General features: G+C 42.7%; 1 protein-coding gene across 6 annotated transcripts in view; it reads right to left on the bottom strand.

The window, feature by feature from the left end:
* The window catches only part of DIAPH3 (diaphanous related formin 3), a 786,386-nt gene that overhangs the window by 148,314 nt on the left and 612,486 nt on the right, over positions 1 to 25,586 (bottom strand). For 4 of the 6 annotated variants that reach the window (XM_088481432.1, XM_088481491.1, XM_088481243.1 and 1 more), the window contains 2 exons: positions 16,550 to 16,645; positions 16,017 to 16,076 (listed from right to left, as the gene is read on the bottom strand). The exons of 1 other annotated variant lie outside the window; for it this stretch is intronic. In XM_088481432.1, coding sequence (XP_088337558.1) covers positions 16,017 to 16,076; positions 16,550 to 16,645 — 156 coding nt within the window. The remainder of the gene's footprint in view (positions 1 to 16,016; positions 16,077 to 16,549; positions 16,646 to 25,586) is intronic. One more of the 6 variants, XM_088481363.1, reaches the window with a different exon arrangement.

Genomic DNA, 25,586 nt, shown 5'->3' with positions numbered 1-25,586 from the left:
CTTCCTAAACGAAGAAGTGCGGTCAACATAAGTCCTTAAGGCCCGCACAACATCCAAAGAGGCCTCACCCACGGAAAGACCAAGTGAGTTAAAGGCCGGAACAACTATTTCCTCGTTAACATGAAACTGGGAAACAACTTTGGGAAGAAACTCGGGCCGAGTGCTTAGCACTGCCCTGTTCCCATGAAAAACCAAGAAAGGGGGTTTACAAGAAAGAGCCCCTAACTCAGAAACACGTCTGGCCGAAGCAATGGCCAGAAGGAAAACAGTCTTAGCTGTTAGCCATTTAAGATCCACTGAGCCCAGTGGTTCAAACGGCGGTCCTTGGAGAGCCCTCAGGACCATAGCCAAATCCCAAGGCGCCACAGGTGGAACAAAGGGCGGCTGAATGCGGAGAACACCTTGCATAAAGGAGCGCACATCCGGGATTGTAGCAATCCTACGGTGAAACCAGACAGATAGGGCCGGAACCTGTACCTTCAAAGAAGCAAGGCGAAGCCCATGATCTAGTCTCGCTTGCAGGAAGGCGAGAATCCGAGACAGACGAAACTCCCGCGGTGCATAACCTCTCGGTCGACACCACTGGAAGAACGTATGCCACACGCGATGGTATATCCTCGCGGAAGACTGTTTCCGAGCTCGTAACATGGTACGCACCACAGAGCTGGAAAACCCCCGGGACCTCAGCATGGCCGTCTCAACAGCCACGCCGTCTAAGACAGCCGAGTCAGGTCCGGGTGAAGGCAAGGACCCTGAGACAGAAGGTCCGGTCGTAGCGGCAATCGCAGAGGACTGTCCACGGACAGACCCTGAAGGTCTGAGAACCAGTGCCGTCTGGGCCACGCGGGAGCTATCAACAGGAGCGTCCCTCCTTCCTGTTTGAATTTCCGGATTACCCGTGGAAGAAGGGAGACCGGAGGGAACAGGTATGCGAACCGGAACATCCACCGGACGGACAGAGCATCCACCAGAGACGCCCCTTCGTCTCTTGTGCGAGACCCGTACACCGGCAACTTGTTGTTGTGCCGGGACGCCATGAGGTCGATTTCTGGAAGACCCCACCTGTCCACCAGTAGTTGAAAAACGTCCGGGTGCAGGGACCATTTCCCCGGATGAACGTCCTGGCGACTTAGAAAGTCCGCCTCCCAATTTAGCACTCCCGGGATGAAGACCACTGATATGGCCGGAAGATTGCGCTCCGCCCATACCAGGATCCGAGAGACCTCTACGAGAGCCGCCCGACTGCGAGTTCCTCCTTGCCTGTTTATGTAGGCCACGGTGGTAGCGTTGTCCGACTGGACCTGCACCGGGTGACCCTGGAGAAACCGCTGTGCCTGCTGGAGAGCATTGAAGAACGCACGGAGTTCCAAGATATTTATTGGAAGCTCTGCTTCTGTCGGCGTCCACCTGCCCTGGAACAAGTGTGGACCCGAAACTGCTCCCCAGCCCCGAAGACTGGCGTCCGTTGTCAACAGGACCCAATTTGGAACCCAGAACGGACGTCCCTTGTTGAGGTGGGTCGTCTGTAACCACCACGCAAGGGACAGGCGAACCTCCGGGGTGAGCACAATCGTCTGGGACTTCAGAGACTGAGGCAGCCCGTTCCACTTGGACAGGATCAGGTGCTGCAGAGGTCTGGAGTGAAACTGGGCGTATTCCACCATGTCGAACACCGACACCATGGAGCCCAGTAACCTCATCGCCGAGTGTAAGGACACCCGGCGGCTGTGCAGACAACTGCGCACCCTTGACTGTAAAGCAGAGATCTTGTCCACCGTCACGAAGATCCTTTGCTGTCCCGAGTCCAATAAGGCTCCAAGATGCAGAATCCTCCGAGACGGGATTAGAGTGGACTTCTGCCAGTTGATTAGCCAGCCGTGCCGTTGCAGCAGTGCAATGGTCAGGTCTAAGTGGCGTAACAGGAGCTCTGGAGATCCTGCCACCAATAACAGGTCGTCCAAATACGGCAACATGCGGACTCCCTGCAGCCGCAGAGAAGCCGCCATGACCGCCATCACCTTGGTGAAAACACGTGGTGCTGTCGCCAGGCCAAAAGGTAACGCCCGAAACTGGAAGTGGTCGCTGCGGATTGCAAACCTGAGGAACTGTTGATGGCGCAAAAGAATAGGGACATGCAGGTAAGCGTCCTGTATGTCCAATGACACCATGTAGTCCCCAGGTTCCAGCGCCAGAAAGATGGACCGTAGGGTCTCCATCCGAAACTTCGGGACCCGCAAAGACTTGTTGAGTGCTTTGAGGTTGAGAATCGGATGATATGACCCATTGGGTTTCTGTACCAAAAATAGATTTGAATAGAAACCCTGGCCCCTCTGGGAGAATGGAACAGGCACTATAACTCCAGCCTGGAGCATAGTGTGCAATACCTTCCGCAGCTCCGTAGCCTTGTTCCGGTCTGATGGTAGACCCGTGGTGAAGAATCGAGCCGGGGGTCTGTGCCGGAAGGAGAGGGCGTATCCATGGGAAACCACCTCCAGAACCCAAGTGTCTGCCGTAGTGGTCAACCAACACTGGGCGAACTGTAGCAGGCGGCCTCCCACCCTGGGATCCCCCAAAGGGAGGCCCGGACCGTCAGGCCGCAGGCTTGTCATCTGGCTTGGGGGCCGGACGTCTGGTACTCCATGCCTGCTTCCGGGGCTTGGCCGATTTCTTAGGACCAGCCTGTCGAGGAAACGACTGTGGTTTGGGCCTGCCCTGGGCCCTAGATGACCGAAAGGACGATGGTCCAGAACCAGAAGGAGCAGCGGCCGACGGGAGACAAGCCGATTTGGCTGCCGCCAGCGTGGCCACAATCTTATCCAGATCCAGACCGAAGAGAACTTCTCCGGTAAACGGCAACGCCTCCAGACCCTTTTTGGAATCTGCGTCCGCCTTCCAGGATCGCAGCCACGAGGTGCGACGAGCAGCTACCGCTGCTGAAGAAATCCTAGACACCAGAGTACTAATGTCTAGGGCTGCCTCGTTGATGTAGGTGGCCGAATCACGGAGATTGCCAATCAACTCCGCCTGTTCGGCCGGACAGTCGGAATCAAAAGAAGCCTCTAATGAATCCGCCCAGTGCTCCATCGCTCTGGCAACCCAGCAAATAGCCATAGCCGGCCGTGCTTCCCCCCCCCCGCAAGGGAATAAGCGGACTTCAGGCAGATTTTTTCACCTTGCAGTCCGTAGCATCCTTAAGGGAGGACATGGATGGCATCAGCAATGTGGCACTACGGACAAGACGGGTCACGTGAGAATCCACCTGTGGAGGGGATTCCCACTTTGCAAAATAATTATCCGCGAATGGATAAGCCACCGCCAGGCGTCTCTGCGGCTGGTATCTTTTGCCAGGCTGTTTCCACGCCTCCTCTAAATGGTCCACCAACTGACCCGAAAGAGGAAAGACTGTGGCATCGCCCTTCACATCCTTGAAAAAGGCATACTTAGAATTAGCCGCTGGGGGAACTTCGTCCTCAATCACCAAGGCTGTGCGCACCGCCCGAATAAGTCCAGGAATATATACTTTGGACTTAGCATCAGCGTCCTTAGTATGGAGAGGTTCCTGATCGTAAGGATCCAGAATCTCCCCATCATCAGACGTCCCCTCGTCATCCTCATAAGGAGCCGACAGAGACGCCACCGGCCGTTTATGCGGCCGCATCACAGACTCCCCTTGCAACACAGCCGACAAGTGCTGTACAGAACTCATCAGGGAGTTAACCCACGCTGGCTCCTGAGAAACCGGGAGCGGGGAAATAGGGAGACTGTGGGGTACCACCAATTGTCGTGGGAAACCCTGCATGGGTGACGACACCACTGACTGCTGGGATAAACCCATCGGTGTAAATGCGGGCTGCGGAGCTAACTGGCCCACTAAGGCGGTAAGCGCCTGAGCGAAACAAGCCCAGGGCGGCTCCTGTACCGGTGCTGTAACCGTAAGAGGCCGCGCCATGGACAAACACTGCCGGCAAAGGCCCTCCGCGCTACCCTCCCCCTCCGCTAACGGTACTTTACACGTAGTACACTGTAGCCGGAGGGGAAAATCACTTTCGGACATGATGGCACCACGTATGTGACCTCTCTCACCAATTATAACTTAAATAGGCGAGAGACCACCCTGCAGCACCGCACCGCAAGGGCTTAGCAGAAAGAACAGGGACAGTAATAAAGCTGACAGTTTAGAGAAAAGTTACAGGCAGCAGCGCTAGCACAGTCACATACAATGCAAAGAAAATCAATTCCTGCACTAACAGCGCTGATCACTCAACTATGCAGACACAGGGCCCGGTAGGACACAGGGCCTGGTAGGACACAGACCTGACCACAGCGGAGGAGAGGTATGCGGGGGGACCCAGACCACGATGCTTCCGTCCAGCGCTTCCAGCAGCTTTCACCATGCGCTCTGGAGAAGATGGCCGCCGAGGAGCAGAGAGGAGGCTGGCCTGGGGGAGGAGCGCTGCCACAGGACCAGTCGGCAGCATGCAGAGAGGGCTGTGTGCAGCGGGGGAGGCGCCGGCTGTGAGACAGGGAAGGCGCGCTCCCCTGGCATGCATTTAACCCCTGGGACGCCGCAGCGCTACCGCTCTGCTGCGGTCCGCTGTCCCAGGGGGTAGTGGAAAGTGCAGGTTGGTCGCCTGGCTCCACGCTGCAGCCAGTCCCCAGGGAGCCCCCTGCCTGGGGACTTAGGACCATGTGACCAGCGGGGACCCACCGCGGGACCCCGCTGCTTACCTTTGTCCCCCTTGGATCCGGCCATGGCACGGAACATCTGGGGTCACCGCTAGCTGTGACCCCAGATGCTCACCAGCATCCCCGGATCGGTACCGGCGGGGGTGTAGGGAAGACAGCATGGACGTCAGGACTGACTGTCCATGCTGTACATCCAGATGTGCAGCCACAGCTGCACTGAAGAAAGCTTCAGGGGCTCTTCTAGCCCCCACTCCGACAGGTGCACCCGACGCTGGCCGGGCACCAAACTAAACTGAGGTGCCTTGGCTCGGGGGCGGGGTATAGGAGGGGGACCCTAGTGCATCCTGGGAGGCTGAAAAGCTTAACTCTATGGTGCCCAGCGACTGACGTCACACCTATACCCCAAGGTATCCTGTGGATACCCTATGGACCCTGAAGTAGAAATATATATATATATATACACACACACACACATATATATATATATATACACACATACATACATATATATGTAACTATTGTGGCCCTTATTAAAATGGGCATCATGGGGGAGGAGGAGGAGCTGAGGTCGAGGAGGGAGTATGCGGGGGGCTGCTGGGCTGCCTGGGTACATAGAAGAAGCATCAGCCAGAGTCGCGGCTGCTGCTTCCTGTACATTGTAGTTCCGGAGCCACAGTGGGAGGGCAGAGCAGCGGCGGCAGCTACCAGAGCCGTTGCTGCTGCTCCTCCACACAGTGCTCACCTAGTGATCACTGTAGTGCCGGAGCCGCAACGGGAGGGTGTCCCGCTGGCGGCCTGGATACAGAGCAGCAGCGGCGGCTACCAGAGCCGCTGCTGCTCCTCCTCCACCACAGAGCACTGTAGTGCCGGAGCCGCAGCGGGAGGGTCTCCCTCTGGCGGCCCGGATACAGAGCAGCAACGGCGGCTGCCAGTGCCGTGGCTGCTGGGGCCGGCTGCCCAATCACTGCTGGCCACAGTGATCGGGTCACAGCAACAGCTGCGGCTACATGAGCCGTGGCTGCTGCTTCAATGGCAGTGCGCCAGGAGGGGGCTGCCGACGGTGCCCGATCACTGTGGCCAGCAGTGATCGGGAAATGCTGGAGAGGCAGCCATGCTTGCAGAGGGACCAGAAGGTCCCTTTGATGTAGGCGGCTGCGGGAAGATTAGCTTCCCACAGACGCCTAGTAGGCATTTCTGACTGGTCGTATCAGATACAACCATGTCAGGGAAAGCCCAGCCTGGTGTGGTCGTATCTGATAAGACTGTGCCAGGCAAGTGGATAATCGTTCTCACTAAAATCAGTGCCTGCATTTCTATAATCTGCCAGCTATTGTAAAACAATCATCTGTGTAATTTGAAATGTAGATACAACCACCGGTAAAACAAGTTGGATTAGTTCTTTTATCCTCGGAAACCTTTAGAGAAGATTCATTGCACCACAGTGGCAGAAGAATGGTTACCACTATCTTAGGTGTCATCCATCTCAACAGGGCTTCCTGTATTAGTTAAAACAGAGCATCTATTAAAGCAGTGTTTCCCAAACTCATTCCTCAAGGAGCACTAACAATGCATGGTTTCCATTTTTGCTAGTTGGTGCACAGGTGTATTTATTACTGGCTGATACATTTTAAAAGATCCACAGGTGCAGCTAATTATTTCCTTGTGACTTTGTGAGAAGACCTGGACAACATCCACTGTTCGTGCTCCCTGATGAATGAGTTTTGTAACACTATTATAAGCATAAAGCATTAGATTGGAGTCACATGGGGGGCTAATATTCACCACTTGAAAAAAAAAAGATTAATTCTTCTGAATTTTACTTCAAATAAAACACTTTATGCTAATAACATAGGCCTGCAACATTTGATTCACTGAACAATGCATGCATTTCTCTGGCTCTTTCCTAAGGTATTTGGTGTGCTGATTTAAAAAATAACTGCAATTTTTCTCTCAGATGTGAAGATTTTTCACAACATGAATGTGAAGATTTTTGAAAATAGCCTATTCATATGTATTATGATTAAATGGAAGTTTTATTAACAAAAGGTAAAAAATATATACTGATGTCCACAAAAAATTAAGTTTTACAATGTTACCTACAATTTTTTACTGAATTCAGTACCCAATAATCTATGGAAAAGTTAAAAATGTTTAAAATGTTTTCCATCGCAGACCTGAGTAATTGGACTTGAGGATGAGGCAACAACTTCTTCCTTAAAAATCAAGTGTATTTAGAATGGTATCTTTAATTGGATATATTTTAAATGGACATCATGCAATTAATGTCTTTCAAACTCAGATTGAAAGAAGCGTTCCTCTTCCGTGCTTGCACTAGTATTAATTACTTAAGCTGCATATACACACAACGATTTTTTTAATGAACGATTTTAGTAAACGATTTTTTCCTTGAAAAAATTAACTAAAATTGTTTACTAAAGTTGTTCATTTACTAAATGTCATGAACGATTTTTATGACCTACCAACGATTTTTGCATATTCCCTTAATGAAAATCGTTGAGTTGACAAGTCTGACTGAACTACAAACTACAAACGACAAACTACAAACGTGAATGCGCATGAACGATAATCGTTCATCGTTTGACTCAGAAAGTGAACGATTTTTGCAAACGATTATCGTTAAATGATATCGTTTAACGATAATCATTAAAAAAATCGTTGTGTGTGTATGCAGCTTTACTCTGATACTCTGGTCTCTGAGCAGTCCACATTCATTTTCCATGTTATCAGTCTTATACCCCTTTTACACCGGAGCTAAAACCTGGGTTTTTGAAGGGTTAACCCGGGCTGCTCCCTGGTGTAAAAGGGGAGAGAGTTGGATCGCCGGGTTGAGTGACGTGGCAATCCAACCCAGGTAACTAGCAGGGTTTAACATGGGCATAGCCCGTGAAACCCTGCTGTGAGAACAGCGCACTCCGGGTCACGATGACCTGGAGTGCGCTGCTAGCCAGCCGGTTGGTCCGGCTTCAGTGGCGCTTGGAGATGACGTCATCACCAAGCGACCACTTTCACTCCGCAAAAGCCGGGTCTATGCAGACCCGACTGCGGTGTGAGCGGCGCTGACTCGGGAATATCCCAAGTCGGCGCCAGCAAAATTCCGGGTCTGATCCGGATAGGAACTTTGTTCCAACTCCGGGTCAGACCCGGAATTTAGGTGGAAAAGGGGTATTAGTTGCTGCACATTCAAATGAAAGTCTAGACCCTGAAGCAACAGACCTAGATGGCAAAGCAGAGGCTCCTATTAAGTCACTGGGATCCTCGGACGGTGTGTCCAAAATGGAAGAACTATCACTTCTACTTTTACTTTTTTGATTTTTTTTTTAGAAGCGGAGAGACTAGAGCAGTGTTTCCCAAACTCATTCTTCAGGGAGCACGAACAGTGCATTTTTTCCTGGTCTCCTCACAGAATCACAAGTGAAATAATTAGCTTCACCTGTGGCTCTTTTAAAATGTGTCAGCCAGTAATGAATATACCTGTGTACAATTTGTCTGGGAAAATTTGTCTCTGGCTTAGGTAATCGGCCCCTGCAATCTCCTTGCCTGCGACATGTAAAGGTATCAGCCTTACAACGTCCAACATCTCACTGTAGCTTTGCATATCATTTAAAGTTTTTCTTTTCTTTTTGTGATAGTTCCTCATGCTATCTTTTTGAGAAAATGGGCCCCCAGCTTGTAGCATTAGAATAGGTCATCAGTATTAGATATTCAGGGTTTAAAATTGGCATTCCCTTATTTAATCTGGAGTCTTTCCATCATGAGACATTCCGTGGTATTTTTTCATAGCATAATGTGATCTAGCGAAGTCTGTTTGTAATCACGCAGAGTTTATAGTTCTAGTTAGAAGGTACAAATAACATTTGCCCAGAGAATCACCCCGATGGTCAAGGAAAACATTCCTAACAGGTGAAATGCTTTCCTTACTGTTGTCCACTGTTGGATCGGTACCTGATGTGCCAAGTACTGGATTTTCAGGTATCATTCCTCTGACAGTGTTACCTTGGTCTGGGTGGAATTTATTTGCAGACACTCAAACCAGTGAAGAAACCAGTTGGCTGTCATCTTCATAATACAGCCATATTTCTGAAAGGTTATCACTTATATTGTCTTTGCATTAGCAGCATGTTCTGACAATCCCATAATCAGGATGTCTTCAAAGTATGGCCAGATCTGGAGTTCCAGCTTTAATTATGCACAAATGAAACCAGTACTTTTAAAGGTTATTTAGGCATTGTCAGGCCAGCAGGTGAATTAAAAAGTGTGGTCTCATGATTTTGTACTTAAAAAACTTAAAGGTTTACAAATGTGAGAGACTCCTTTGCTGATAGACTTGATTTTAGAACTCACCAATTCCATAAGACAAATTTATTGAACCTCCTCAGGTCCAGAATAGTGTTATAAGTTCCTGATGTTTTCTTGACAAGGAACAGTCAGGAATAAAGCAAAATTCACTTCTAAAGATGCATACACACGTAACGATTTTTTGAACAATTTGTCGTTAACGTTAAAAAAAATCGTTCAGTTTATGAGTTATAACGATGAACGATAATCACAAATGCGCAGTCCCGTTTGTAGTCATCGTCCATTTCAGATTGTCCAACATGACGATTTTCATTAAGGGAAGGAACATTATTCGTTCATCGTTCAAAAAATCGTTCACTTTTTCAAGGGAAAATCTGACAGAAAATCGTTGGTTACAAAATCGTTACGGGTGTATGCACCTTAACTGGAGGGAACTGGAGAAAATGGTCTTGCTTTTATAAAAGTTAGTAGACTGTTATGCAAAGCTTCCAATTCTGCTACGTCTGATTAAACCTTGGAATGCACAAAGACATTTCCATTTGGAAACTAATAGAAGGAACATTATGCTTATTGTATTCCCTTCCTGGTTTATAGCTCCTTGCTTCTCTGAATTAATTACATGATGATGGAGGTTGAATTTACTTGGACTTTTGCTCCTTTAGCAATCTCTCCAGAGGATTTCAGTATCATAGGAGTAAATTTACTAAGATGAGAGTTTATAGAAGTGGAGATGTTGCCCATAGCAACCAATCATATTCTAGCTATTATCTTCTAGAATGTGCTAGTTAAATGTTAAGTAGAATTTGATTGGTTGCTATGGACAACATCTCCACTTCTAAAAACTCTCACCTTAGTAAATTTACCCCATAGAATCTAGTTTCTTTACAAGTAAAAAAGTTCCTTCAAATGTAGGTTAGCAAAGCTAATTTTAGACTGGGCAACAGCTGTTCATGGGTATATACAGAGAACTATTATGGCCAATACCTTTGATGCAATATACCTTGCTAAAGAAGCAATGGTGTCTAAAGAAGCTTCACACAAAAATTAAATTCCCCTTTGCACAATTCCCATACTTTTATGAGGTATTGCCTGTTTACCTTCTACATTGATATCCATGTGGAGTGATATTTACAATAATCATAGCGTATTATCCACTGAGGTTATGGCAATACCTAATTTCAAAGTAGTTCCTGAAGAAATCTGAACTTTTCTGAAATCCTTTTACAATTTCCTATGCATGGGGTATCTAAGAGGGCCCCCATCTTCAATGGGATTTGCAGTTCTAGCAAGAACTGAATTCACATAGTTTTGCTCTGAGCCCTATGGGGCTGCAAGCTCTTGTGTGTGAATTTGGGCTGCTGTAAAGTGCTGCTGTTGCCGCAATGACTCACACGTGTGAGATAATCACTGCTGTTTGGACTGACCTTTTAGTATCTAAGTGAGTGGGTATTGTGATGAGAAATGGAGAGAGCACATACTGGGGGGCAAGGGGCTGGGGTAATGGTCATGCACTTGCACAGAAATGTGTGACACAGAATGACATGTAAAAACGAAAAAGATGACTGGTGAGGTGTAAAAGAGGTGTGGACAGACTATAAAGGAAAACATCTTGTGTGTTTGTACCTTTTTACATTTAAAGATCCTGTATACCAAGTTATGGGTCTGACAGAGTGCCCTTACACACTAATGCTGCGTACACACACAGCGATTTCTTGGTCGACGGAACTATAACGATATCGTTCAGTCGTCCAAAATATCGATCAGTTTTGTTAACAAAACGATGAACGATAACGACCAATGCGCGCTCCCGTTTGTAGTTGGTCGTTATCATTCATCGCCCGCACCTCCTGTCTAACCTGATGATATTGTCAGCTTGAAAATGTTCAGGGATGAGGGAGAGTGGGCGGCACTGAATGATATTGTTCATGATATCGTTCAGTGTTTGTGCACAGTATCGCCAACAACACTGAGCACACCCCTGCCGGGCACACAGGACACTGTCGCTCATGGTGCGAATCCGGTGTGTATGCGCATTAATACTAAGAGAGAGAGTCTGAACCAATCACTGATTGACCACCAGTTTTTCCATCCTTATGTGCCATTATACTAGGATGGGCTACTAATGCAATTAATAAAATAGCCTGGATGCTAAGGAAGCTACTGCTATGTCATAAACACAGTTTTATTTCTATCTCCTCTTCCAGCATTTTCAGAGTTAAATGGAAAAGCAGGCACACTGTAACTGAATGTACATGTCCTACTTCAGCCTCTGTATAGTGCAGTGTGCCTAGGCAGGAGTGATCAAACTTAAAAAACAAATTGTTCTTTTTAACAAGAGGACAGCATCTTTCTGTCTGTTGATTATGATGGTATCACCTGGACAATGCTGTAGCTTTCATTAATTTAGGGTCTTCTTTTGCTACATATCTGCCTCTATGAATAGCAACCACTCAAAACTTTACAACAGTGTTGGGGAACTGTGGGAAAGAGCCTTACTGTTTCCTCTACTAGTAATGTGGGGATGGACTAATCACAGTAATGATGTAAGAACTACAGTAATTGGAGAGAACCTGTCCTCGAGCACAATTTAGGTTACTGCTTTAACATTATGGGAGGAATTCAATTAGACGCGGGAAACTGCTAGTCAGAGAAAAACGTATTTGTACTTATCACACAATCCTATTAGCCGCGGGTGTGAATTTTCCATATAATTTGCCACAAAAAGTTTTCACCACCTCCTCGGTAGGTGTAAAGTTTTACAAAACCCCTATTTCTGGCTAAAAATGTTGGGACTTGGTTCAGTACCACTGGGACACCCTCCTTAATGATTAGTTAGGCAAAAAGTTATTTTTAAATTAGTTTCATGTGGCCAATAATGACATGTCATTTTGGGGTGTAAAAATACAAATGGCTGTAAAATGAGTTAATTGATGTGGAACAGGTATATGGCTGTGCTATATTAGTCGTACAGGTGTTTTTAAGATTACAGGTGAGTATTTTGAGGTTTTTTTTTCAAAGCACTGTAAATTACACAAATATATACTTATAGGCATTGCTCTCTATCATTATTTGGCTTTTTTAGAAATTGGCATAAAACAGCCATTTCACACAATTCAAGAACCCCAAATACTTTAATTAGGGCCATTAATACACTTCTATGATGTTATCCTATATCACTTTGCCTTTTTTGGGGGTACAGGCAGATTTCCCCATTTTCACCTATACTTATGCAGTGTTCTCCCCAGCCCCCCTATTAGCAGTCCCCTATACAGTGCCCCTAGTAGCAGCCCCCCTATGCAGTGCACCCATTAGCTGCCCCCTATGCAGTGCCCCCATTAGCAACCCCCCTATGCAGTGCACCCATTAGCAGCCCCCCCAGTAGCAGCCCCCTATGCAGTGCCCCCATTAGCAGCCCCCTATACAGTGCCCCCATGAGCAGCCCCCTATACAGTGCCCCCAGTAGCAGCCCCCTTTATACAGTAACGCATACTCACAAAAGAAAAAAAAATAAACAACTTACCTGATCCATGCTCCAGCCGACGACCGCCGCTGTCCGCTGCTCCCGGCCCGCTCTGCACTATGGGAGAGATGTCATGACGTCTCTCCCATCAACCACTGCAGGAGGAGTCGGAATGGGAGCTCATGAGTGAGCTCCAGCCGGCTCCCTCCGTGGCCGCAGCAGCCAATCAGAGACTGTATGACACTCATTGGCTGGCTGCGCTGCTATGACAAACAAAGAATGCTGTAATTAATCTCTGAGGTGAAAGGTCACAGGAAGTACTTTTTTCCTATAAAGTACATATTACACAACACACTATTTAGTAAAGCAATACAATTATAATAGGATTACAGTATCTCCAGGATCAGGCACTTTCTTGTCATTGATGTATAGACGACCCTCCTCCATTGGTCATCTCTCAACTGGACTACTGCAACCTCGTTACCGGTCACATCTCTCTCCATTTCAGTCCACCCTAAACGCAACTGCTTGACTCATTTTTCTCTCAAAATGCACTATATCTGCCTATTTTCCCCACCAGGTCCTAGACTGACTCACTCACATGGCACTCACTAGAGGGAGAGGGATCAGGGGATAAATACTCACACTGGATGATCGGATGTCTGACCTGGAGTGTCACAAACACTGGGATCCGGAAGCCATAGTGAATCTACTGCAGAAGCTTAGCAGTGACCGCTGGGGCCACCAGGGATGATATGTTGACATTCTAACATGTCGACATTTCGTCAGTGTCTACATGATGAATGTGGACATACCACACACATGCAGACCCTGCGTGTGCAGTTTTCTGCCAGACACTGTGAATGAATCATAGCACAAGGGTCTATCAGCTAAATGCCCTTTACTCATGCCCAGCTATAAAAGCCATGGAAAGCATTGACTAAAAGGGTTACTATGTAATTGGTGCCAGCCAAAAATGTTTTCTCTTGTTAACAAAAGATTCTTGTGACATCTCTTCTGGTATCAGAAACAAAACTCAGTCCAATACTACTGGTTGGGAGCCATTATACTATTCAATTGGAATGTGATTATTCAAAGTAACAAGTTAATTTTAAAGTGCACATTCAAATAAAACAAACTAAACACACTTATTAAGCATATAAACTGGGATGCACTATATGGATGTATATGTATGAATGTTGACAATCTATATTTTAATATTTGTATAATAAGAATAGCAATAATAATAATAATAAATAATAATATGGAGGGATCCTAAACAAATATATGTTACCTGTAGTTTTAGCATTAGTGATGCAAACTGTGAACAAACATCAATACATGGCCATAAATTAGTGAAACCACAGAAGGATACATTTGTTTTAGTAATATATCTAAGAAGTTATTGGGTCTATGATAAATGCAAAACTAAGGGGAGGCACAGTGCAAGAGTTACATTGTGCTTTGTAATGGAATCTGCCTATTTTATATACAAGGATGGATGCACACATAAGTAGGCAGTATGGGATCATTTGCAGAATAAGTTCAATCATACTCCTCAATTTTTGGATTTGTAAAAGTTCCATACAGTGAAGTTCCAAACAGAACTAAAAAATTATGGGGTAGATGTACTAAGCAATTGGAGAAGGATGAAGTGGGGAGAGATAAAGTACCAACCAATCAGCTCCTGTCATTTTACAGGCTGTGTTTGAAAAATGACAGTTAGCAGCTGATTGGTTGGTACTTTCTCTCTAAGGCTTAGTACATCTCCCTATAGCAATAATGCACTCACTTCTGTTCACAAATGTAACAAGATTTAATTTTTGAGGAATGAAATAGTTGAATGACTGTGAAAGGATTTGCTTATTTAGCTGAAGTCAGCATAGACTAGTATAGCAATAAGTCCACCTTTGTAACACAATTTCCGAGAAGTTATTGTAATTATACCTAAGACATTATTTTTCAATAGGACACCATTTGCCCCAATAGGAGCATTGTGTAGAGGAACCCCATTAATATGTGCAAATAAATCAATGTAAACTAAAATGAAACATGAAAAGTTGTGATATATTAAGAATAAAACCAGCTCTATATCCCATTTACTGTCATTGGTTATTAAAATATATATAAGTCAAATGACAGTACTTTAAGAAAATTATAGGAAAAAGCGAAAATGTATTTACAGGATGGTACAAATATAATATAAAGGTGGGTATCCACTACACGATTAAACAGAGTGATTAAACGATAACGACATCATTATCGTTCAATCGCTCGTTAATCGGGCACAAATCGGGCATACAAATGTTGGAAACGACAAGCGATGTGTGTTCCATCCGGTCGTTTCCGACATCAATCGCCTGAACATGCCAGTCAATCTGCTGATAACTACAGATTGCCCATGTTCTGGGATGATGCAGGGTGCCTACACTGAAAGACTGATCGTTCAGTGTAGGCACTGCAGGGGATGGGGAATGACGGTACGATTACGATGCCGTAATCGTACTGTCTTCCCTTAGTCAGCATGTGGATGTGCGCCTTAAGACAACTTGTGACATTTACGGTTACTGAAATGTACTGTACATTAGGTTCCGACACAACATTTGCAGAATGTCATGAAAACCATTGGTGTTTAGAAACATCAACACTTGCAGATTCACATAAAAATAACTAGCCAAAAATATGCATGATCTTTAGCTGTCACTCGCAATCTCCATTAATATTAACTAGAAACATTTAACTATAGCTGGTTAATTTGTATACAGTGAAGTAGCTGTTGAGTACAAAACATATTGCAAACAATGTTTAAAAAAATAAAATATATAACTGTGAAACCCAACCTCATCAGAATATTGCAGTTATGTACCTGACATATTATTTTAGCTACTGAGAACAAGATGTGTTGTGTAAGTAAGCATGTTATACATTCCACATATGGCAAGTGTCACACTGCAGCTTTGTCATACTGTAACTGAAGCTATAAAGTGGGGTGGTAATGGCATTTGCCACAGAACGGTAATGGTCACAAAATTGGCTTCTTGATGTTCAGTTTTTCTGGTTGTAAAAACAAACAAACACGTGATCACAGTCATATGACATAATTATTCAAATAGATAGTGTTTGTTTTTTAAAACATATGTAAGAAGAAATGAGACTCGCTGTTGCCAGTGTTTCATGCCTAGGGCAAAACATTGCTCCAGAGAATCATGGCAGGGATTTAGCTTCTGGGAAGTTAACAGAAAGATTCTCATGAGGGTAATTCCTCACATCTGAAAGACTGCGATAATTATAGAAAATAGGAAAATTAAGTATGCAAGCTTAACACACAAAAACATTTTCACTGGCATGCCCAAATAACCTGTTTAATAAGCATGCATGTAATATAGAGCTATAAGCATCATGCACAGCAAGGACAGAGAGAGTTATCAGTGCAAGACTTCCAAGGTATGGTTAGTATTATTGTTCTGCCTTTTGCAGAAAACCAGAAGCCAAAATCATAGATCAGCAGAATAAAGATAGACACAGCCTGTAATACATGAACATGTTTCATTACCATGGTTACAAGCCTTTAGAACAGGTCTCCCTGATGATGAACTGAGATTGTCCTGTATATCTGTAAAAACCACAAAGATACTTTATAAAACTCATACTTAATACTCTGGATGCTGTAGGAGAGCAAGAAATCCGACTAATTTAATCTTAATTATCCGCTATAATGATGGGCTAGTGTACCAGCTGAATATTTGACATATTACAAAAACATCATGATGGTACAACCTATTTAATCGCATTAGCATATACCCTGAGAGAGAGATAAAATACATATGGTTTTGAAGATGAGTCTTGTCATAATCAGAAGCTTATGTTAAGTTCAGTACAGTGGTTAGCAAAGTGGTACAGACATCAGCCAACAGGAATTAACATCTTTCCTGACATTTGTCATTACACAGAGAAGGATTACGCTTGCTGCTGGCACTTTAAGCACTTCTTCCCGGTAGCGCTGTATTTATGATGAATGTTTCAGAAGCACATGCAAGAAATAAATGAAAAATTTGCCCTGAAATAGAGGAAAGGTACTCTAGTCACCTTTGGGCCGTGGAGTCCGTTTTCTCCTGTCTCGGAAAGCAGCTCCGGATTGTAGGGCCTCCAGCAGGCTATCCATCACTCCAGTCTCTTCACCCTCTGTAAAGAGAGATTGAGGGAATTCCATCAGCCCTCTAGGTTACCATAGTAATGTCAGACATACAGACAGATAAAAAAGATCACTCTGTTATGACTAAAACCAGCAATTTTAAAACTAGACAACCTTTTAACTGACTCATATATCATCCTTTTCTTAATAAAATCAGTCTCATTTCGGTTTTGTGTTGCTATCTAGTAAAGTGGACGAAAGTTCAATTGATTTACTTCAGGCCCCAGGCTTTATAGCCAGTGACAGTAATCTCAAAAGGAATATGGCTTCTGTCTTATCTTCTTTTTTCTGAACCCTGTGTGTTAAGGTCATTCATAAATCATATGTCCCCTGTGAAAAACTGTAACTTTATCTCTCCCTAAAAAGGAATCAACTGTAGTTATATCTGACTTAAAAGGACCCAAAGGCGTTAAATGTAACAGCAAGTCCCGTTGTGCACCTTTATCTTCATTAGACTGCCCCTGATGTGTTTATAAAAATGCACTTAATTATTAAAAACGTGTACTGGAGAAGAACAAGCTGAAATAAATGCTGACACCAAGTCAGTCAAACACATGGCCTGGACAGCTGCTATCTTTATCCATATATGAAGTTTGGTGAATAGATTATGCACAGAACAGATTAAAAGACCCACATAAAGTTGAATGAATACATTTCTAGTTGTGCCAATTATATATTCAGCTCTTCATTAGCAGTCATTCATGAAGCACACCATTTGTATTAGTCCAGGGCTGTTTCACAGACTCTTCATCAACACATGATGTGCTTGATTACAACTAAACTACGCATCCTAGGCAAAATAATGAACATGTAATTTGCATTTTAATGAATATGAAAGATGACGACCCAACTGATAACATGGTCACTACAGCATTGGAAATAATACAAGTATATAAACACATCACATATCTAAATATATGATTTATTTTATAAACAATTACTTATATAGTGCTATCATATCCCTTTATGCATTATAATGGAGAACTATTTAGTAATAAAACAGCAATGAAATGAAATAAGACTGGGTAAAAGTGCTGTGCTAAAGTTTTAGGCAGGTCAGGAAAAGATGCTGCAAAGTAAGAATGCTTTCAAAATAGAAGTGTTAATAGTTTATTTTTATCAATTAAGAAAATGCAAAGTGATTGAACATTAGCAAAATCTAAATCATATCAGCATTTGATGTGACCACCCTTCAAAACAGCATCAATTCTTCTAGGTACACTTGCACACAGTTATTGAAGGAACTCGGAAGGGAGGTTGTTCCAAACATCTTGGAGAACTAACCACAGATCTTATATGCATGTTAGCTTGCTCAAATCCTTTTGACTCTTCATGTAATCCCAGACAGACTCGATGATGTTAAGATCAGGGCTCTGTGGAGTCCATATAATCACTTCCAGGACTTTTGTTCTTCTTTACGCTGAAGATAGTTCTTAATGACATTGGCTGTATGTTTGGGGTCATTGTCCTGCTGTATAATAAATTTGGAGACAAACACCTTCCTGATGATATTGCATGATGGATAAGTACCTGCCTGTATTTCTCAGCATTGAGGACACCATTAATCCTGACCAAATCCTCAACTCCATTTGCTAAACTGCAGCTCCAAACTTGCAAGGAACCTCCACCATGCGTCACTGTTGCCTGCAGACACTCATAATTGTACCGCTCTCCAGCCCTTCGACGAACAAACTGCCTTCTGTTACAGCCAAATATTCCAAATTTAGACTCAATCAGTGTAGAGCACCTGCTGCCATTTTCTGCTCCCCAGTTTATGTTTTCATGCATAGTTGAGTTGCTTGGCCTTGTTTCCACATTGAAGGAATGGCTTTTGGCTGCAATTCTTCCATGAGGACAGCTTCTTTCCAGACTAATCGGAACAGTAGATGAGTGTATCTGGGTCCCCACTGGTTTCTGCCAATTCTGAGCTGACGGCACTGCTGGACATCTTCCGATTTCAAAGGGAAGTAAGCATAATGTATATTTCATCTGATGCACTAAGTTTCCTTGGACGACCACTGAGTCTACGGTCCTCAACGTTGACTGTTTCTTTGTTCTTCTTCAAAAGAGATTGAACAGCACATCTTGAAGCCCCACTCTGCTTTGAAATATTTGCCTGGAAGATACCTTGCTGATGCAGTATAACTACCTTGTGTCTTGTTGCTGAGCTCAGTCTTGCCATGTGTATGGCCTGTCACACCAGTGATGTCAGTGGGAGAGCTTGCGGCTCTCTTAGAGCCAGAAGCTCTCTGGGGCATGCAGCAACGAGACCCTAAAGCGACCATTATCCTGGCCGCTCACAATAGGTCACCCACAGCTATGCGAGCGGCCAGGAGGCCGTACCAAAAAAAAAAACCCTGCTTCAGAGCGAGTGCTCTTTCAGAGCGTCTGTCTCTGAATCAGGCCCTCTATTTCAACCTACATATTAAACTTATGATCATTATCAGCTGTTTGGTATGACTGGTTAATCATATACCCGACTAGTCCTACAAAATCCCTGACTTTGTGCAAGTGTATCTTGAAGAACTGATGCCGTTGAAGGCAAAGGGTGGTCACAACCAAATATTGATCTGATTTAGATTTCTCTCCTGTTCATTTACTTTGCATTTTATTAATTGATAGTTTATTTTTAACAACTTATATTTTTGAAAGCATTCTTACTTTGCAGAATTTTTTCCACACCTGCCTAAAACTTTTGAACACATATATATATATACACATACACACACACATATATACACAAGCACACACACAAATAGGTCCGGCACTCCGATGCAAACGATGACGGCTACCAACGTGCCTATGTACACTTAACAAAAGTCTGAAGTGTTAAATGCAGCAAACAAACACGGCACTATTGTTTTTTCATCTATAGAATACGTTTACTTCAATGGCTCTGGGACGGACGGTAAACCCCATCCTCAGGAAGTATATGTTATTTATACATTATTTATACATATATATATATGTGTGTGTACATATATATATATGTACACACACACACACACACACACACATACATACATATACAGCCATGGCCAAAAGTTTTGAGAATGACACAAGTATTGGTTTTCACAAAGTTTGCTGCTTCAGTGTTTTTAGACCTTTTTGTCAGATGTTACTATGGCATACTGAAGTAAAATTACAAGCATTTCACAAGTGTCAAAGGCTTTTTTTTGACAAGTACATTAAGTTTATGCAGAGAGTCAATATTTGCAGTGTTGACCCTTCTTTTTCAAGACCACTGCAATTCACCCTGGCATGCCGTTAATCAAATTCTGGGCCACATATAGCCGCCCATTCTTGGCTAATCAATGCTTGGAGTTTGTCAGAATTTGTGGGTTTTGTTTGTCCACCCGCCTCTTGAGGATTGACCACAAGTTCTCAATGGGATTAAGGTCTGAGGAGTTTCCTGGCCATGGACTCAAAATTTTGATGTTTTGTTCCCTGAGCCACTTAGTTATCACTTTTGCCTTATGGCAAGGTGCTCCATCATGCTGGAAAATGCATTGTTCGTCACCAAACTGTTCTTGGATGGTTGGGAGAAGTTACTCTTGGAGGATGTTTTGGTACCATTCTTTATTCATGACTGTGTTCTTAGGCAAAATTGTGAGTGATCCCACTCCCTTGGCTGAGAAGCAACCCCACACATGAATGGTCAGGGTGCTTTACTGTTGGCATAACACAGGATGAAGACTTTTGGAGGATAGGGACAGACTAATAATCTGCAAAAGGTACAGGGGATTGGATGCTGAGAACTGGGATAAAGTTATCTTCTCTGATGAATCCCCTTACAGATTGTTTCGGGCATCTGGAAAAACGCTTGTCCGGAGAAGGAAAGGTGAGTGCTACCATCAGTCCTGTGTCATGCCACCAGTAAAGAATCCTGAGACCATTCATGTGTGGGGTTGCTTCTCAGCCAAGGGAGTGGGCTCACTCACAAATTTGCCCAAGAACACATCCATTAAATATATATTATATATACACACGCAAAAAATATTTATTCAAAAATATTTGTTGTTGTAACAACTGGCAACTAAGATTGATAGCTTAAGATGGAGTGTCCATATATACTGAACAAACATATATTTAGACTCGCACACATACACAGTTCATCAGCTCAGAATATGTTTCTCAGCTTTTGTTACTTACTTACATATATATATATATATATATATATATATATATATATATATATATATATATATACACACACACACACACACAAAATATGAAAATATAATCCTGATGGATTCAGACAATTTCATATGGACAAAACTCATTGAAACATTTCTCCTGTTTTTAATTATTTTCATCTTTTTAGCTGTGTATCCTGTCACTCAGATGAGCTTTGTTTGCACTACATCTATGGCGCACTATTTTAATATACGCTTAATATATGATGTAATATATAAGTTTTAAAGTATTACACTATATGACGTTTTTTTATTTATATGATTTGGAGCTCCAAAGAAGGATCTGGATTCTGAGATGTTTCATAGAAGTTGTTTACACATCACAAGCGAATATTACCCAATTAGTTTTCGTGGGGCTTTATATATGGTACATTTGCATTTGATACTTATTTACAGTACTTAACTTTTACTTATCCTAAGTCTCATTTATTTAATACACTAGTTGACGCTTTCTGCCTTTATTTTCACACATACACACAAGGGTATTTTATTAAGTAAGGTAACAAGACCTCTCATATCTGTAATGTTCTCCATTTCATTGTAATTTCCCACCAGGACAGAGCAGGTAGACCACTGCTTCCCCTGATGGCTGCGGGTGGAAGGGTTAGGCTGTGGGGGAAGGTTATGGTGTAGGGGGGGTTGGTTAAGGCACTAGAGGGATAGTTAGCAGTTAGGGAAGGAATACTCACTAGAACACTGACGCAACAGAGGTCTGACCTGAAAGTGATGGTCACATGGACACCTAAAGGAGCAGGAAAGTGACTGCTGGGCCATCAGGGACAATGTTGACAATTTATCAGTGTCCACAAAAATAGTGTCAACATGGTCAATGTTGACATCATACCACACCCAAGGCTTATAGTTTTAGGTAACTATAGAAGTACTGTGGGAGAATCCCCCCCCCCTTTTGCTACTTATAGGGGTATTCAATATGGGTGCGATAACATCGTTTTTGCGTTAATATCGGAGGTATGACATCATTATCGCAGGTTTTAGTTTTACACCATATTCAATTTCAAAGACTTATCGCAGTTTTGAAAAGTCTTTGATAAAAAAACGGGGATAAGTTTTCACCATTGAATAGGTATCGAAAAAAAGTGCAGAATTGGGGTTTAGGGGTGCAGGCTTAAAAAAAATAGCCTGCACCCCTGGGACTGACATTTAAAAAAGAACTGCGTCAAAAAAAGTTTTTCAAAAAAATAGGGACACCCCAAAAAATTTATTTAAAAATTGGGGTGAAAAAAAAAAATGGGAAAAAATTGTTTAACAATAGGGGAATAGGTTCAGGGCTATTCTGCAAGTATGCGGCAGATGTTTTCTAGAATAGAATTATAGCGGCAGGTGCACAAATGCAGAATTTTTAAAAACTTACTTTAGGGACATCAAAATATGCTAGTACCCATTTTCATGGGGCCACTTAAAAAAACGAAAAAAAATAACCTAAGTGCTCTTCTGCATCACTTCTTCAATGTCGGGAAAAAAACACCTGCTGCGGCTATTTAAATCCCTGACTTTCAATTAAAGGCTAAAACGGGAGTACCCATAGTGATCCCCCATGTTTTTACTACTTTAGGGGGGTATTACAATTTTTTTAAGGAAAAATTCGTAACTTTACGCAAATCCAACTTCGGAGTTTCCCGTTTTCGTTAATTTTATATTGAATACGGGTATAAGCGGGAGCGCGCCCGATACTTTAACGCAGGTAAAAACTCCGATATGAAACGTTAACTTCGACAGTGAAGTTAACGTTTCATATTGAATACCCCTCATAGTGGTTAAAGGCAGAAATAGGTGTTGGCCAAACTAAAAGAGGTGGGATATTACCTGAAAGCATCCTATACTCAATTTGGATAGTAATTTTATATAAAAATGCATATAAAAATAGTTATCCCTATAAATAAATAACTTGGCTCAGAGAATATTTATCAAAGAAATCAGTGACACTATTCTGCGGCCACAAGGCAGTAACATGGATGCTTCCAGATCTTATTTCAATAGCTACATGGTTGAGCTTTATTTTTGCAGTGTAATAAATTGCATGAAAATGTTATGTGAAGAGTATACTATTACAGAAAAAAAAGAAAAACAAAAATGTGATAAATGACAGTGACAAGTACTATACACATTAAGTACTTTTACTGGAAAACAGAATGCAACAAGAAACCATAACGGACCTGTGAAAGCAATTGTTGGTGGGATAGCAATGCTTCCCCCTTGGCAGGAATAGGCACAGCCGGGCCTCACATAGGTGGTTAGTGCATGTCAGTTTTGTCACCTGGTAGTTTGGCATAGTAGTGCTCGTCACCAGGTGGCTAACATAAAGCAAGAATCTTGCCCTGCAGGACTTCCATGCTTATGCTCTCCCACTATACATCCTGCTTCCCACATACAGGAGGGACAAAAGGACACAACTGAACAAGTTATATACAGGGGAGGGGTCAAACTATCTAGCAAGCTACATAAAAGGGGAAGGGGCACAACATTAATTAAGATAGGCAAAGGGGAGTGAAATTTTAAAATATATTTTACCTTTTTTCCATGTACTGTTTTTTCATGAAACCGGAATGCTCATAGGGGCCTAATCATGGCTTGACACCCCTAGTAGAGGTGGACAAAGTCTAGTTATGCTACTGGAGTTGAGTCTTCCTGAAATATTGGCCATCCAGACTGCAAAACGTTATTCTTGGTATTTTTGTTGAAAATTAATATTGTGAAAACAAATGTATAGATCTGTATGACTTCTATCAATGGTAATTTAAGACATCATTTGAATGCACATTATTTAATACTTACATAATACTCTCATGATATTGAAAGTACAACTTTGTACAGTGTTCGTTATTTTACATATAGTACCTTTGATCCTGTATGAGGTTACACAAAGTTAATATTCTAAGGGGCCTAGATATGTAAAATCATAGATATTGCCCATTAAGTATAATATCTCACTGAGATGAATGACCAAAAGTAGTTTTAGCAAATGTTTGCTGGGACATTGCCACCAATAAGCAGCTGTTCTAGCAATATTTATCACATTAGCGTAATATACACTCATTGCCAGAACTATATTTACAGGTGTTGTTCCGGATTATTGACTACAAATATGAGGGGAGTAGAGTGCAGCATGCAGAGATGGGATCAGAAGATTCCTCTGTGGCTGGGCTTTAACCAGTGGGAAGAGATGAGAATGCCGTCTGTCAGATCGTATTTGTACTGAACCCAGTAGATATCTCAGATATATATTATGCGCTAAAGTAATCAAACAGCAGTGATAAAAAGATATTTGCTCTAACCTTGCGTCAACATATGTTATTGCAGGACTTATGGGCTGGGAGACTTCAATAAATAAGGCTCTAAATATTTGAGTTTTTAGTGCAGTGGTTCCCAAACTCCACCATTACAGAGCAGGTTTTAAGGATATTCAGGTTTAAGCACAGGTGACTTAATTAGTACCTCAGTCAATTTGATTTAACTATCTGGACTCAAGCACGGATATCCTTAAAACCTGGACTGTAATGGCATAATATGGGAAACTGTACATTAGTGGAAATCCTAATTGCTTTTGTATGGCAAAGTTGTTTTATTAGGATAGATTATAAGAGAGTGGGGGCAATTGGCGCTATATTGAGGCTTCAATAAATAGACCCCTAAATGTTGTGAATCCTGAGTTTATATCCTAATTGCTTCTCAATGGCAATGTTGTTTTTTTATTACGATGGGTTATTATTAAGGGGGGGGGGGATTATTTATTATATATATTATTTTTTCTGTTAAGAATAATTAATAAAATATAAATCAATATTGAATGCCCAACTATAGAAGCAAAAGCCTACTTAAGAAGTATTCTGACACTAGTTCTGTACATCTCACAATAGTGAGTAATTTACTTTAAAAATACAGGTGATATGACTTTTTTCTGCCACGATAATAAATATTACCTATACCCATGATCAGGAACATTTTGATTAATATAACTTTAAATTCACAATGTCTATTAGTCAGATTTACAGAACATAAAACATACTGTATTTGTTCACTGGAAAATGTCTATTAATCAGATTTACAGAATATAACACATACTGTATTTGTTCACTGCTAAAGTACATTTGAAAATTGGAAACCTCGACATTGTTTAATCCGGCTGTGGAAGATTAGCTTGAATAACAGTGACACTGGCTTTGTTTTCTCATGAAATTAAATTAATCGCATCAGAATTAAATATGCCTCCACAAATGCTTTTGTAATTACATAATTACAGATAAGAATATTTCATTTAAAAGTGAATAGGTGTAGCTTATAGACAGTGGCTTAGTATGTCCTATATATGGCGTCTAGTAAGGGATACACCATATTAATAGGTAGGATCTGATGATGTACAATGAAGGTTGGCAGTAAAAGACACTGTAAGCACATTTTATAATTGCATGCGGTAGTATTGCCATTTACTGCGTAAGCAAAGTGAATACTGGCACTTCTGATTTAAACAACATGAAACAGCTCAGGAATCCCTGGATTCAGTGTAATTTACATTTATATGAAGCCAATCATTAAATAAAAATCCCACAGCTCAATTCAACTTCAAATTAGCACATATATTCAGTCAGCAGATTAATACTTTAGAGGAATGCAAACATCTATTGCTGAGTGTAATTCTGCTAGTTGCATTTGACAGGTTTGAAAGAGGATTATAGAAGGGTAGCTGATCTGTTCTTGTGCGAAGACAATCAATAGAAAA

Source organism: Taudactylus pleione, unplaced genomic scaffold (genome assembly GCF_031769625.1).
Source record: "Taudactylus pleione unplaced genomic scaffold, aTauple2 ptg000005l, whole genome shotgun sequence".
NCBI classification, from domain to species: domain Eukaryota; kingdom Metazoa; phylum Chordata; class Amphibia; order Anura; family Myobatrachidae; genus Taudactylus; species Taudactylus pleione.
Note: the sequence above shows the minus strand (reverse complement) of the source record. Positions and strands in the feature narration are given on the sequence as shown.